Source organism: Phodopus roborovskii, unplaced genomic scaffold, assembly GCF_943737965.1.
Source record: "Phodopus roborovskii unplaced genomic scaffold, PHOROB, whole genome shotgun sequence".
In the NCBI taxonomy this organism is placed as follows: domain Eukaryota; kingdom Metazoa; phylum Chordata; class Mammalia; order Rodentia; family Cricetidae; genus Phodopus; species Phodopus roborovskii.
The window spans coordinates 17,163,700-17,180,727 of record NW_026126549.1 but is presented as its reverse complement, the minus strand read 5'-3'; the positions used below and the strand labels follow the sequence as shown (position 1 = coordinate 17,180,727).

At 41.0% G+C, this 17,028-nt stretch overlaps 1 protein-coding gene across 1 annotated transcript in view; it reads right to left on the bottom strand.

Moving 5' to 3' along the window:
- The window catches only part of Megf10 (multiple EGF like domains 10), a 137,418-nt gene that overhangs the window by 57,203 nt on the left and 63,187 nt on the right, over positions 1 to 17,028 (bottom strand). Inside the window, exon 5 of the mRNA XM_051201183.1 lies at positions 10,877 to 10,969. Coding sequence (XP_051057140.1) covers positions 10,877 to 10,969 — 93 coding nt within the window. The remainder of the gene's footprint in view (positions 1 to 10,876; positions 10,970 to 17,028) is intronic.

Genomic DNA, 17,028 nt, shown 5'->3' with positions numbered 1-17,028 from the left:
AAGGCTTTCAATGTGAGGTGAGAACGAGACAGACCAACAGGGGTAAAGTGACTGAAACTCATTATATACTTGTGTAAAACTGAACAAAAATGATGAAAAATAAACACCACACACCCAAAACAAACAAAAGTCCCTACATTTAGACACTTCTTATTTGGTGGCTAGATGTCCACCAATGTAGATTCCTATAAAGGTTCCATAAATATAAGGAGAGAAAGAGGCAAATTCCATTGTAATATCCATCCCAGCACAAAGAAACAAATCATCCTAAACAAAATCTAGACAATCTCATCAAATTGGCAGATACCAGACAATTCTACTGACCTGATTTAACTTCTTTATCTATGACCCTGGTTTGCCAACTAAGACTGCAGAAGAGACTTTGAAACACATCTTGACCTATAAGGGCCTTCCCTTAGGGAATTGGTTCAGAATTATACTCTGGCAGAAGCATCCCATTCTGTGAGCTTGATCTTGTGTTATATCCAATAACCCTAAATGAACAGAAACAACTTAAATTTGTGTACATGTGTGTGAAGGCCAGAGGACAATTGTAGGTATTATCTCAGGTGTCATGTACATTTTTTTCTTTGGAGCCAATATTTCTTATTGACCTAGAACTTACTAAGTGGGCTAGTTGGTTACTAGTGAACTTGGGGCTAGCTGTCTCCATATCCCCAACCCTGGGAATCCAAGCATACCCCTTCATGCTTGGCTCCTTTTGTGCAGATTCTGGGGACTGAACTCAATTCCACGTGCTGGCAAGGTAAACTACCAACTGACCTATTTCCTCAGCCCTGGGCCAGGATTACTTTTTAAATCTTATTTGAATGCCTCTGGAATCTAAGTGTAATTGTGGGATTGCATGGGATAAACAGCCTTGGAGACAAGTTTCCACCACACACTCTGTGTGTGTGTGCGTGTGCGTGTGCATGTGCGTGTGCGTGTGCGTGTGCGTGTGTGTGTGTGTGTGTGTGTGTGTGTTAGTGCTTCAGCTCACCAAACTGAAAGATGTTAGCTTGTGCTACTTAAGCAACCCCACCAGGATTACTGCTTGAACTAAGGAGGCTCTAAGGATCCTTAACAGGGAAATGTCAAGTGTGTATTAAGGCATAGATCAGAACCAATGACTTAAATTGTTTTGCATGAGGATTGGCTGAGGATGCCTTTTAACATGAGAAAATGTATGGCCAAAATAGAAGTTAATAAGGAAGAAAATTCACCAAGCCCCCTTCCCCCACCCCACGCACATCTAATGTAGAGGCAAAGTACAAATAAGTCACTTTCAAGGAACTATCACTGTGGAATATTTTTAAGAAGAGACCAAAATAGTTTCCCTCTGCCTCAAAGGACAGAAAAGCAGGGCTCTTGCAGAAACACACACCCTTTCTTCTTAAGCCTCCTCCTTCCCAGGCTTTCATCATCCTGTGATTTCATCCCTTGTGCTCCAGGCTAACATGACTATGGTGCATCATTCCCTTTTTTAATGGAGAAGAAAAGATACTCATACAAAACATCAAGAGGCTTTAACAATAAAACAACTTTGTAAAGAGTCTCCATCCACAAGAAAGAACAATGGAAATGCATTTCCAGGTCCCTGGAAAGTGCTAAACCCTGTGCCCCTCACCCTGCAAAAGGACTAGAATGCATCAATGTGGACAGCCATCCACTGCCTCTCAGATTAATTCTACTCACTGGCTGATAAAGAATCTCCACTCTTCTTAAAGATGTTTTCTAAAGGTTAGGCTTCAATTTTATAAGTTCATTTGTAGGGTTCTCTGACATCGCAAACCAGAAAGAAAGGGTGTGAGATGCTAGAACCTTAATGTATATGAATACAAATGTTGGTGTCCGTGAGAGAACATCTTAATGACTATATCTACAGTGCAGGCAAGTCTCAAGGATATAAAGTGGGGGGAGGGATATAAATATTGGAGGAGATTACACATATTCCCTTATGTCAAGAGAGTAATAACCATCAGAGCTATTACATGGGAGCTTGTGTTATAAACTCTCTCTCTGTCTCTCTGTGTGTGTGTGTGTATGTGTGTGTGTGTGTGTATAATTAAGATGTCCTTGGGCATCTTCTGTAGCTACAAAGTTCTTGTTATTGAGCCCGTGCTATTTATTCCTGACTAAGACAAAACCTGTAAGCAAAATTTATTATATATTAGAAGGGGCTAGATCACAATGAGACTTGTCATGTAAGAATATACATGCTTGGTACTGAAGAGAAGGCTTACTTCCACCTGCCCTTCTTTCCATGGTGCCCTTGGTCAAAGAGAGACTGGAAAGGAAGAAAGGGTTACACAGAGGAGGTGGAGCTTGACAAGAGATTGAAGGATTAAATATGCAGGCTCACCGTTGCACAAACACCATTCTTATTTTAGATATGAGGCTAAGCAGTAAAGGCCTTAAATGATTTGTCTGAAATGCTACAGTGAGAAACTAGGCCCAAACTGTCCATACTGACTAAATGGTTTGAAAGTTTTAATACTGTTTCCTCAAGGAAACTTAGTTTCTGACTACTAGAGAGAGGAATTATTAGTACATTAAAATATAACTTTCTTTGATGTTACCTTCATTAGTTTTATGAATCAGTAATGAATGATGAACCATCCAGTTTTTACAGGATCCTAAGCTAAAATGATTTACTCGTCAACCAATAACTATGTTCCTATGATGTCTATTACATAGCCCACTGGACTAATCTCTGTAAGTAAGATAAATATTCTCACTTTGTTGTGTCCTACCTTCATTAGTTTTATGTATCTCAAGTGTCTCTAGTTTGTTCTAAGCATAGTCACAAATGTTCAGACTGTGAATTAAAGTAGCTTTTCCACAAACCCAAAGATTTTTTTCTATCAGAAAAAAGAAGTGATTATATTTTAAAGTTTACTTTTAGACAATGAATAGTTAAACAAGAATTATTTGACACAATCACAAACAAGATAATGGTTTTAGGCAGAAAGTTCATTGTGTTGTAAAATTATCATGAAAACATGATTTCAGTGAACTTACAATACACGTGTGAATATATGTAGATCTACCTGAATCAGTAGTGGTAAAATAGCACCAGGCAATAGACAATAGCAGCAGGCAAGAATGGAACCCACAGAGACATGTGGTATATATCATTACTTCACCCAAAGCAGAACACATTACTGCAATAACACCTAACACTAACACATTATACTTCTTATGGGTTTAAAAGGAAATCACTAAGATCTGTGATGAACTAAAACTCCTGCACTCTATCTGACTGTTTCTTTTTTTTTTTAAATGGACTAAACTATTTCCTGCTATTTATTTGATAAGAGGAGAGTCTAAAGAGGTCAATGAAATTCTATTCATTGCCATATGCTTTGGAATAATTTGTAGTCTGAATGTCTTTGCCTAATTTCTTGCTATTTATACTCTAATTGGATACAGATTAACAGCTAAATTCTATCACCTTACAGAATCTTCCCCAAGAGGAAGAAATGACAAAAATTTAGGAGGGGAAATTAGGAGGCATTCTCCATTCACATGAAGGCTGACTTAGCCAGTTTTCTTAGTTACATCTCCAGACCAGGAATCCCTAGTGCTTATAGTACATCAATGTGTAGTCATCTCTCTCTGGTGAAGGTGAAACTCCCATATCCATAAATCTGGTAATCTGGTAAACCTCCTCTGACTTCTACAGTTTTATTTCAGCTTTCAGGTTACAGGAGGAATTCCCTGGTGTCTCTGAAGACAAGTTTACATAGCACACAACCAACAGTGAGTCCTGAAGCCACAGGAGTCTGTGCCCTCTAAGGAAGTAGAATGAATGGTTCCAGGTCATGCTCTATCTCTGGCAGACCTTTAGCCATTTCTTTCTTGACTTGTCTGTTCATGGCCTTCCATTCTTCTACCAAGTTGAAAGTGCCTTGACAGACACAGAGTGTCATCTCCAATAATCGGGTTTATCCATTATCGCTCTGGTACACTTATGTCTTTATTCCCTCCATCTACAAATATTTAATGAACATTACAGCATGCCCCGAACAAAACTAGACAACAGTAACTTAAACAGACGAAAACCTGTATTTTTTGATTTTCTAAACCTTTATTTTTTTTAAATGAGGCTTGCATCATAGAGGGAAAGATAGACCAAACAACACCAACAAGTAAACAAGGCAGACATTCTCAGGGATCGCCATTATTTTTTTAAAGCTTGAAAAGGAAATGTGATAGTAATAACAGACATGCTTTGAGTATGCAAACAGCAAATGCAAAAGCAGAGATTAAAGTAGGATGTTCAAGAACTGGAAGGCAAATGCTGAGCAGTGTTGAGACCTTGGATGGTATATATGGATGAGAAGTTGGGGAATAGGATAGATAATGCAGGCTTGGTAGATCACAGAGCATATTTGAATTATACCAAGAAGCATGGAGCTCAGGGATGAGAGCAACCTGCTCTGAAGCATGTTTTCACAAGGTCACTGTAGTCTCAAGACAGAGAATTGATTCTTAATAGGCCCGAGGGAGAAGTAGGGAGGTCAGCAAAGACATAACTACAGTTATCCATGAAGAGAGGATGATGCCTTGGGAGGGAGGGGCAGCAACAGATACAGAGGACACACATCAAGTTCTTGTAGCTAAGCCAACAAGATTTGCTGGTAAAGGATACTGCACAAAGTTTTTTTTTTTTATAATAAATCATGTGGAGCTGAGTTAAACAGCCCAGCCTTATCTTGCAGCCATTGCATATGACCTCAGCTAGCACAAGCAATACGAGCATCTGTAATAGTCCTGTGTCCCAAATAGGACATATCTCATTCAGATGACTTTTATCAGAGGTTGGAAATAATGCAAATAAAACAATATGTTTAAAATAAAACAAAACAAAAAAACACCACCTCTCTAGGGCTTCTATATTGGGAATGTCCTGGCAAGCCACGTCAACAGGAGCATACTGCTAAAGGGAGGCATGGCTTACAGAGAAAGATGAGCTGTCACAAGGGGCTGATCTACCTATTGATGGTCCTAAGACCAAGTGAGAATGACAGTGTTGACTGTCAAGAAAGCATTGCTAGCATCCTTGTCTTGCCTTTAAGATGATGCTGGGCACAGTGCTGAAGACAGTCCATTCTTTTCATTGTTTAATCCTTATTCTTAGGTTAAGCATTAAGGAAGCAACATCCGGAAACAAAGAAAGACTAAAACCTAGGGTGGGACTGGGAGAGCTTGGTAGGGATTCTCCGTTCAGGTAGGGGCTCCATTAGAAAGACAAAATTAGCAGTTTCTGTGTGTGACTCAGGTGGTCCATCAGTGAGCCGCCTGCAGGCGGTCCTGATGGGCCATCCTTCCCTTCCCACCTCTCATTGGCACCCGCCCCCTCACTTTAGTGAACCCAGTGATCTCATGCCCTGGCTGCCCCATCAAACTAATTGCTAAAGTGATTCTGACTGTGCTAATGGGCATGTTAACTACTGGCTGTGGGGATTGGGCTCCTGGGGCTTCCTCTCCTCAGACAATATTGATCCCACCATTGTGTCTGGGTCATAGATCTGTACCACAGACTTTGCTGTGGACCGTGTCAGCTTTGTGTACTTTACAAATTCTGCCTTGTAATATCTTTCAGACAGATTCCTCCATTCAAATACCCTGCAGGCGGCATCTTACAGGTCCCTGCTGCACAGCATGCCTACCTAATTCAAAAGGTCCTTAGTGTCACTAGCATCGCACCTGGAAATGTTGGCGCCAGCCTTGCCTCCAAGGCACATTTTCGCCATTTACAAATACCAGAAATGCCATTAGTGACTAAACAAAAACCCTTCGTGGGTTTTCAGGGACCAAAATTAATTTCCAGTTTTGTCTCTGTTTGGCTCTAATCTTGAAATTAAAGAGCTTGAGGGGCAAGCTTTTGTATCTATTTGCTGGCTGCTGGCTCATCTGGGACTTTCGTTTGTACCTTGTGGCCAACGGAGAAATAAATTTCTCAATAGTTGTTTAAAACTTATAAAGAGGATTCCATAAGTTTGGAAAACAAATGAATGTATGGTCATTCCTAATAGTAAAGCTAAAAGGTTGACAACACAAAGAAATGCTTCGGAAACTGCATTAAGCATATTCATTTAGAGCATGGGGAGAGAGCTGGGCAATTAAGAGCAGGACTATGTCAAGGTCTTAAATTCAGTTCTCAGCACCCATGACAGGTGGCGCACAGCTACCTGTAACTCCAGCTATAGAAGAGTCAGTGCCCTCTGCTGGTATATGTAGTCACGGTGTACGTGCACACACACACACACACACACACACACACACACACACACACACACACACACACACACACACACACACACACAGAGAGAGAGAGAGAGAGAGAGAGAGAGGATCCTGTCCCAGTCCTAACTGCCATCTAGAGTTATCTTCCCCCAACTACTTGATTTCCTTTCTCAACTGAGTCCCCAGCCTCCAAGTCCCTGAGAAAGTCAACAAAGCCTCGTCCTGAACTTAAAATTACTTCTACATTCCTCTGTGTCTTCTCTATGACTTCTCAGGGAAGTTTCTGGAAGAGTAGTTTATAACCAGTCACCCTCTCATGTTCTATGGCAATCGGTTCTCTGTTCCTGGCAAAGCTTTTAATCCTTCCTGCCCTTGTCCTTTGAGAATCTTCCTACTTTACCCAACCCCAATCATCTTTCCTTGGCTTATTATTTTACTCTTCTCCCAAGCTATGTCTGTGAGATTAGTAATCAAACAGAATCATTTTCCTTTATCCCCAGTATCCAGTACAATGCTCTGCTCACTGTAACCATTCAGAAAAAGTCATTAAAATGAACCCATGAGTGACCTTCTCAGAATCACACAATTCATTCCGTCTCACAATTTCAGCCACATGCCAAGTATAATGGAGATTAACATATTAATAACACCTGGACCCCCACCCTCCAGAAGTTACCACCCAGTGGGATGGGCAGAGAAACAGGGGATTGATCCTAGGACAGAGAGATTGATGGGGGAAGGAAAGAGGAGAGGGAAGGTGTAGGCAGGTAAAATGGATTCGTTTCACTCAGTCATCTAGGCAAGGGGTTCACATTCGGATGCCAATAAAAGAAAAATATGTGTGGGCTTTTTCAAAAAAAAATCATTTTAATCAAGTTTTAAAGGAAGTGGTATGTCAGAATCTAGTCAAATAAATCATGATTTCATTCAGAGGAAACCAACTTTGTACAGTCGTCTGACTTGCCTGTATTGGGAACTAGGCACACTGACTGCGTCTCAGAGGTGAAGCCTGCCTTCTGCTGACATGGCAACCAGCTATCAAATCTCAAGCAGAGATCTGAAAACCTCGCATCGGAATATGTCAATCTCTTAGTTTTTTATGTCTTTGTGGAAGAAAAAAAGATAGCTCTGTGTGATAGCTATTAATTTATTGTCACCTGATCCAAACTATCAAAAGGGGAAACTGGATTGCTGGCAGACATAGAGTCTGCAGGTAGTTTCCTTGGAATGGGTAGAGCATGTCTCAAGCACCCACGCCTAGTGGTAAAAAGTAATAGAAAATGACAGCAACCAGACGGGGAGTGGAGGACAAAAGGGAGCACAACCCTGTCAACAATGATGCCTTGAGCCATTTCTCCAAGTAACGAACCCCGAGCAGTTGAGGTTGTGGTTGAGAGAGATGGAAACGAAGAACAAGAGAGGAGACCACCGCTGGGGCTATGTGGCCAATTGCTGAGAAAAGTCGTGTAGCAGCTTTCGATATTTTTCTGTTTGATGTATCCCTGTCCACATGTCCATTTCCAAGCTATCTATTATTTTAGGTACAAAGTGTTGCAAGTTAACTGTAGTATGTAGGGGACACTCGGCAGAGCCGTGACTAACTTTGGAAAGGCACAGAGGAAGTAGCAATGGATATAACACTCCCCTGACCTTGTTTGTGAAATGGGGGCTCTGTCAAATTAGGAGGAAGGACAGAACCATCGTGTTGCCATAGAGGAATTCAAGTGTGCAGAGCAGTAAATACAGTAACTGAATAAGAGCAATGCATCGTCTCCTCATTTAAAATGTATCCCTCACTGCCTAATCCACAAAAACATGTGTGAGTCTTATAACTCCTTTTCCTCTGGTGAATATTAAGCATTTTCAGTAGAGGGCACTGGGGAGACACTGAAGAAGGGAAGAAGGTTTTGGCCTTAGGGTGTTAGTTCAGCTGTCTCCCTCAGTGACTTCTCTAGCACCTGCAGCTCCTTCAGAATCATGGGGGCTGCAGCAACAATAAGCATGGGCAGCTTCCCTCGTTTCGAGAGCCTGCAGAACACTGACTGATAACAGCCAGCAGCCGACTACTTCCCTTTTGTAACGGAACAGTGGTAAGACACTGCTCAATGCACAGCTTTGAGTGGACAAAACACCAGGGACATAGATCTCCTATGGGATTCTCACTGTCCTCCTCTACACAAACAAGGAACGACCAAGAAATCCAGACAAAAGAGGGTGGGGAGATGCGACAACAAAGTGCAGTGTAGCGCCAAGAGAATCTAGAGCAGAAAGTGGACAAAAACCCATCACTAGCACACACTGCTATCTGTTTTATTTTTCCTAAGACACCTGGGAAACGAGGAGACTGACAAGGGGACATCTGGGACTTGCTTGATACCAGTGTGCTAATGTTGGTTTCTCAGTCCTGCTGAACTCACCAGGTATTTAAGGGGTTAAGAACAGAGGCTTCTGAGGCTGTCTGGGCCCCAGGTGTATGTCCTGCTGTTTTATCACACATATACATAGGCTTCAGAGTTGGCATGCTCTTCCCATGTCAGTATGCATGTGTGGATGCATGCATGTCTGGGGTTTGTGCATTCGAGTGCAAGTGTCCATAAAGGCCACAAGAAGACATCACATCCTCTGGAGCTGTAGTTACTGGTAGTTGTAAGATGGGTTCTAGGACCCAAACTGAGGCTTTCTGGCAGAGCACTATATGGTCTTGCCTCTTTATGGTGTGGGTTTAAAAAGCATCAGGAGTGTCATCGTTGGAACATCTTTGGAGACTTGAGAAATCTGTTCACGTTTATTTATACTTTTTTATTTGTTACAAAGCCCAAACATGAATTGTAGAGAATAAACTAAAAGTTGCTTAATTATCATATTGCATTGTTGTTGGAACATATGATCTCAGAATATTGGAGTCTTCATACAAGTCAGAAGACTCTAATACAGAGAGTAACCACTTACTTTCTCAAAGGCCCAAATCAGCTTTGAAATGTCTAAAGTCCTTGTGGGCTTTTGTTTCATTCACAAATGTCCTCTAGTCTGAGCCCTGAACTTGAAGTAGTCTCCAATTTTTAGGACACAAAGTAAGAATAATACAGCTGAAATCATTCTACAGCTTCTTGCCCCAAAATGAGTAAGAAACCCATTTTCAAATAAAGAATAATCCATTTCCCCTTTCCTACTTGACAATATTTGTCTTCAAATGTCTGGGTACAACTGATTTTAAAGTTAGAAAAGTTAATGAAAGCCGTGTCGTATTTGTGGTCAGTCAGCCAGGAAAATGGACACAAGCCAAATTGCACATCCCAAACATTCCACCTCAATAGCATGTGAACAAAATGCCCACCCCCACTCCCTGCACTCCAACAAAAGGGAAACAAAACTCTGAAACACAGTTACCCACTAGAATAGAGGTGACTAACAGGAACAGAGGTACACCTATTCATATATGCCCTCACACTCACACACACACACACCCTCATAAACACACACACACACACATTCACATATGCCCTCATACCCTCATACACACACACACACACACACACACATTCATATATTCTTACACTCTTGTACACACACACACCTCACAGTCACAATAAGCAGGCTCTTAACTGAATATTCTGTGCCCAAAGGCTTCCCCTAGGAGATGCAGCTTCAGAGGCAGTCAAGAAATCCTAAGTCTAAAGGTGTTCTTAGCAAATTAAGAAAGAATCTTCCAAATTCCAAAGAAAGCAAGTAGAAGTCTTAGAAGCCAGCTTATCTGGGCGATTTAAAATTCTCTCAGACTAGTCCCCAAAAATGCAATTGGTAGCATTGGAGACTCTAGGAACTGGCTCAGTTTTGGAACACATGAGCTTAATGATTTATTTGTTGAAATATAGCATTGTATTTCCATTTCCTCACATACTTTTAAAGTCATAAAGAAAAAGGCACAATTTTGCATTCCTAACAAGTTTCAGAACACTGAAATTTTAGCACGAACTAACTGTGTTCTATGACAGTCATCATTCCAACTTCATGATCCTGAAAATAGGGACCTTGAAGGAAGCCTTCCTAGAATCTAGAAAATCTCATTTTAGAATTGTAACTCTCTCATAATGAAAACAGTCATACGGTGTGTTGCAGTTTTGTTAAATAAGCATCAAAATGTTCATGAATTTTTATTGCAGATTTATCTCCCTGAAGTTATCTGAGAACGTACTCATCATTTTCATCTCTGAGTTCAGAGGCAAAAAGACATGTAAACATCACACCATTCTATTTCTGAATTAAATTCAACATGTGACACAAGAAAGTATCTTGCTTAAGTCAAATTAAAAACAGAAGTTAGAACACCATAGCTGTGTTACCACAATGGCCTTCCTTCAGTGAAGATACTAAACTCCACCTCCTACTCTGATAGTGGCAGAGGTGTGGGTATTGGATTTCCCAACTCTCCATTCCATGAACTTTCCTCCCTACTTACTTAACAGCAGTGCTCTCTGTAATACATGCATAGAATTGGAAAGAACTGTATGAATGAGTTAGAACTGCAGTCCACACTGCCCTCCGCTTGGGATGGAGACAGGAACTTTGGCTTAGAGTAACCCACAGACAAGGGGCCAGAGACAGACAATAGCAGATGGGAACTTACCACTGGAGCAGTTGGTCCCACCCCAGCCAGGCTCACACTGACAGGTGTTTGGAGCAATGCAGCGACCATGGACACATTTATCAGCACAGTGAGCTGTCAGAGAGAAAAAAATCAATCAAACCAAGAAAGTTGGCACGAGAAAAAAAAAAAAAAAAACAACAACAACACAGCTGTTACACTCCCTGGGCTCACATATCACTTAAAAACAACATGCATGCCTCATAATTGTCTTCAATCCTCTCCTCAGCCCCCTTTAGAGTCTGCTGTATAACCAAACAATTCCCCTCTTATTTTGATATTTCCAAGTAAATCCCTCCATTTCTACTGTTTAATTCCACTTCACACTAAATTAAGGAAGCAGTGTCAGGGAGAATTGTCTAATCCACACTTTAAAACGGTTTCAGTGGGTCCCAAACACATCCTCTTTTTGCTGAGAAGAGTGAATATGGTGAAACAAACCACAAAGCAAGATATGAGGACTCCACAGTGACAGCATAGACCAAGAGGTCATTTCCTGTAGAGGATATATTCACCAGGAACAATGGCCACCTTTGTTTGAAAATGCATGGGTGTTAATATACAACAGAGCCCAAAATACATCAGGCTGGACCTCAATGCCTCACACATACATTACATGTCTTCTAAAATACCTGGATATGTAAGTTACTGTGAAAGCTTAATTGAAAGAGCTTGTAGTTCCAACATTTTACTTAAGGCTGGAGTAAAGTGCCCTGACTTAGATGTGTTTTTATTAGTCTGTGCTTATTAATAAAGTGAAACACATTAAGTGCCCAAGCTCATAAAATACCAGTATATAAGTAAGCCTTACCTCCAGTTGCACACACTAGTAATTTTTTTGTATTATGTATGTTTTCTTCATAAAAAATAGAACCATAGTAATTTTTAAAGTGTTTTTCACCCAAAATAATGAGGATCATGTCATTAAATACTCTTTTATATACTTTAGTCACCATTATTGGTATAATGTAGCTAATACATGTATATATACATATATATGTATATAATTATGAATCTGTAATAGATGGCCATTATGAATATATAAGATTCACAATGATGGTCACTCAGAAAGTCTTGGCCTTAGGCATGAAGAGACATAGGGAAACTTATTTGAGATGAAGAGAAAGCAAACTCCTGTGATCAAAACAAAATCCAATGGGAATGACTATTGTTTGTTGAGGGATCCGGGGCAACAGGACAGACAGAGAGAGACCTTGAACCAAGCTGAAGTGTCAGCCCCTCACTCTGAGAATTAGCAAGGAAAAGTTCAAACCTGTAGACAGAGGACCACAGAAGGACTTGCTACCACCAGCATAAGTTTTAACATGATAGCAACTCAGTGGCTGGGGTGCCAGGCCTGTTGAGTATGAGAGCCTGCCTACAATACAGTTTCCTGACATGAAATTCCAAGGAAGCACTTGGTAATCTTGCAATGTTTGACTCGGCATATTACACCTTTAACTGTAATTAGCAGAAACCACCCTAGCTTATGAATACACCAGCCCTACACTTATACCATCGCATTAAGTCAATGTGTGCTGACCCCGGAATTCAATCTCCTTCCATCTCTATGCACCTGTATGACTTCAGATGGTGTTCATTTGAAAGGTCACATAGCTCTCTCAGGTTATCTGTTTAAATTTAGGCATGGACATACTTGAAGCCAACAACTTGCCGTACTCAAACACACAAGATCCAGTTAAATGCAATGGGAGGTGGGGTGACAGTGCTGAGTAAGCTCTATATTGCACAGGCTGTGTCACAGAGTAGCATGTCCAAAGGAATCTGACTTCCCCAGAGCTGTGGTGCCCATCATGAGCATGCCACCTTGAGAAGGCTTTGTCACACCTGCCTCATGGACTGGTGGCATTTAGGTTTGAAGCACATGGTTGCATAGCGATTTTTCCTCCTTCAGGGTACTAAAGCTATTTAAAATCATGTTTTTAATATCTTGAGACATTTTAGAAATTAGATGCTATTTACCTTTAAGGTGAAACTGGGATTCTTTGTCACAAATAAAGAAAAAAGGGATCCTGTGATGGCAATTTTAAAATCTGGATTACTTAAAGAAATTTCTTGAGCTAACATTACACCAAAGTCTGAAACAAAATGTGGATGGGTTACTGGCATCAAAACAAATTCATCTGAAAGCTAATTCAGAGTGTGTGGGTGGGGGTGGCTGGTCTTAATTAAGACTCAGTCTAACGAAATCACCTTTGAGTATTGCCTCCTGAAATAATGAGCCAAGTGATGAAAACAGTGGTCTAGAGACCACAAAGAACACAAGACCCCATTCCATGCGTAGAAGCCTCACACAGCATTTGACTCTTATCATCCAAGTTCCATCTCTACTCTGTGTTCTTTCCCACCATCCCTGACTCTCCAAATCCAGTAATAGCTCTGCACACATGCCCACAGATCGTCAGGGGCAAAGGGTAGCAGTGGGCTGCTACAAAACACTCTGTGACCCAGGATGCCACAGCCTACAGAGACACTAAGTGTGCCAGCTTGTGAGGCAGTGATAGCAGCTGACTCTGGGTGAGCAAATAAATTAGATCCTAACCTGCCCTCAGTTTCCCCAGACAGTTTTAGATGTCACTACTCTACGTGCTGAGTGTACAGGACTAGCCCCGCATGGAAAACCAAATAGGTTAAAGATGGTAATTAGCCATGCATGCCCTGCCAAAGGGGAGATCATCCAGGTTAGCAAGTATTCAATGACTTGGGTCCCAAGCATAGGGAGAAAAGAATCATAAGGTCTCACTCATAGGAACAGGAAGTCTTTTTATTATTTATCTACATCCTTCCTTCTTATTTTTAAAGGGGCAGTTAAAACTAAGATAACATGGAGCTGGTAGAATAGCTCAGTGAGCAAAGTGTTTGTAAGTATGAGGATCTGAGTTCAACCTACAGGATCCAAGTTAGAAGAGGAAGACAACAATGATGCAACAAAGACAACAACCAATGATAATGAAATGAAGTTGGAAGAAGAGGAGAATGTGGTGGCACTCACTTGTAACCCTGGCAATGGGGAGACAGGAAAAGGCAGATCCCTGGGGCTTGCTGGCCTATAAGGCTAGCTGGATCAGTGGGCTTCAGGCCAATAAAGACCCTGCCTCAAAAGACAAGGAGGATGGCTCCTGAGGAATGACACCTAAATAGTCTCTTCACGCGCACACACACACACACACACACACACACACACACATAGAGAGAGAGAGAGAGAGAGAACCCTAGCACAAAATTTCTGCCCAACACGATTTTTTCCTCATCCCTTTAAAGAAACTAATTAAACACATGTACTATATTTTTAGTAGCCTTTCTCTGAACCTTTACCCACAATCGGTATCCAGCTGGAGGTACATCAAGCTACAAGGCACAGCCAAGGCAACGTTTCCCTCTAGAGTGGAGGGGCAAGAAATACAGATGAGACAAACGGGCGGAATCTTTGAAGTGAGAGCTGTGCACAGCCTGTCTAATGATGGACAGGTGAAGACTGACATGATGACCCTGGAATCTTCTAATTAGGCTCCTGTTTCAGCCTCAGTTCCTAAATCCATTTCAATCCCTTTACTAATGCCATGGGCCTCATTCCTTTCACTTGTAAATGCTGAGGGGCATTAGCTGTAATCAAGTGTTTTCTCTTCTGCCACATACATTTCCCATTGACTCTTAGGGATGGAGGAAGGTGAAAGAAAGAGTGAGCAGACTAAAGACGCCTCCATAACCCAAATATGTCTGTCCAGTCAATGCACCCATTGTTCTAAAGGCAATGATGCAATGGATTCAGTTAAACTAAGAAAATGTATCTCTTAAAAATAACTGCCCAGTAGCTTACCATCTTCATGTCCCTTTTCTTTCTATAAACAAGCACAGATGAACGGGAGACTGTATAATGTTTGCAATCCTAAAAACAGAATGGATCTGTCAAACTAGGAACTCAGTCTGGAGAGGAAGGAGCAATGAAGGTATGAGTAGGAGACTGTGAGGGGATACTGGATCATTTATTCATAGGAAATGTCCAAATAGGACACTCCATACAAAAAGTATATTAACGGATGACATAAATGTGAGACAATGAAGATTTTTTGAGATGCAGAAAATATTTAAAATTTGGCCCTGTGATTTTGCACAACTCTGATTATACTAAAACTAGACTGAATGTCACAATTTAACTGTAACTTCTATAGTATGTGAATTATAACTCTGAAGGCTATCATGAAAAATACTGTGGGAATTGAAGGAAGATGTTGATTAACTCCAATTGGGGTGAGATCAAGGAAGATCTCATGACAGGGAAGACATCTGAGCTAATGAAGTGGATACTTTTAGGGCAGTTACATGCAAAAGTGACCTGAAGTAGCTGTCTCGCACTCTATCCTCCTATTACCCCTTCCCCAGCCACAAAACTTATTTTTAGGGTTCGGGAGCACTTACTCCACAGTTACCAAGAGACTTTATGCATAGTGGCCCTGATAGCCATCATGGAGAGAACAAGAGCACACTAGGCAAGTAGAACTCTGGATGCAGTAAATATAATGGGAAAACATCCATATGCAAAATTCCTTTCTTTCCATTCTTAAAGGGGATTTATGACTCTTAAGGGCAGATACAGTTATTACTAACAGTGTGTTTGGCAGACATTGAAAATCAATCCTCCTCCTTGTCTTATTATCAGAGTCCCAGTCATGCCAGGGACACTAGAGTAACCAGCAATTAACGACATTTCTTGGCTTTCTTTCTAGAATGATGTGTCCATGTGGACAATAACACAAACAGGCCAGTGATCAGTCTATCTTCCCTGATACCTTGAGAGACAAACAGCAGGATTTCCAGTATGCCACTGACAACCCTATGAAAAGAAGCAAGTAGACCATGGAACTCTTTACTCTGAATTCTCCCCGCGGGTGAAAGAATGCCATCAGCCACATGCAAGACACTTATAAACTTGCTTGGATTTCTGTTCTGTATCTGTTTTCTTCTCAACATGATTCCAAACTAGTGCATTGGCCCTTTGAGAGATCTGCCAGGTGAGTGTTATAAAGTGTCTACATTAGCAGAATGAAGGCCCATTTCTGTTACATATGAAAGAGCTCAGAGTTTCTACTAGACTTCAAAGCAAATGGATCATACAGGACTAAGCAGGATGATCAAATGATGTGAGGAAAATTAAAAACAATGCCACGGGATATATGCACTGCCCTCTCTCCAAAGCATAACTTCAACTCACAGTGTAAGAAGAGTTAAATAATATGGATGCGGTAAGCCTTAAAACAAACAAAACAGCAAAACTGCTGTAATTAATGAACCAAACCTGAGGATAGACTAGTGGAGAGTGTCCAACAAAAAAGAAGCTGTGGAACAGAGAAAGCAAACCTAATATACCAGTAATTACATTAATGAAGTGGCCTAAACATCTGACTTCACAGGCTGAAGCTTTCAAAACAGCAAGAAACTATTTGTTTGAAAAGTTACATATGAGATATAATAACAAGGCACATTAAATATATAGCAGGTTTAAAAGACACACTAACTTCCTTAGAGCTGTGATAAAACACCATGACCACTGGCAAGTTGGGAAGAATGGTTGTATTTCAGCTTACAGCTCTCAGGCCACACTCCATCACTGAGTGAAGCAAGACAGGAACCAGGAAGCAGGAATGGAGGGAGAAGACATGGAGGAGTGCTGCGTATTAGCTTGCTCTCCACAACTTTCCCAGTCTACAAGTCAGGATCACTTGTCATTGGTGGCACCATTCACTGTGGGATGAGCTCTGACACATCAGTCATTAACGAAGAAGATGCCCTACAATTTGCCTATAAGCAATCTAATGAAGACGTTTTCTTGATTTAGTTTCTTCTCCCCAGATTTCTCTAGCTCATGTCAAGTTGACCAAAAACCAGTCAAGATGTTAACACCAATCAAAAACTTGCAGTAATTATACTATGATGATCATTTCAGAGGAAAGATTGTTTTTAGAGGTGACAAAGATCATATGATAATGACAATGTGTGCATCAAAATAAGACAGGACTGTCTGAAAATGCTTGTGGACATTTGCATGTTTCCAGTTTTGTGCTATCAGAAAGAAAGCAGATTTAAACACCTGTATCCAAATGTCAAACCACCTTCCA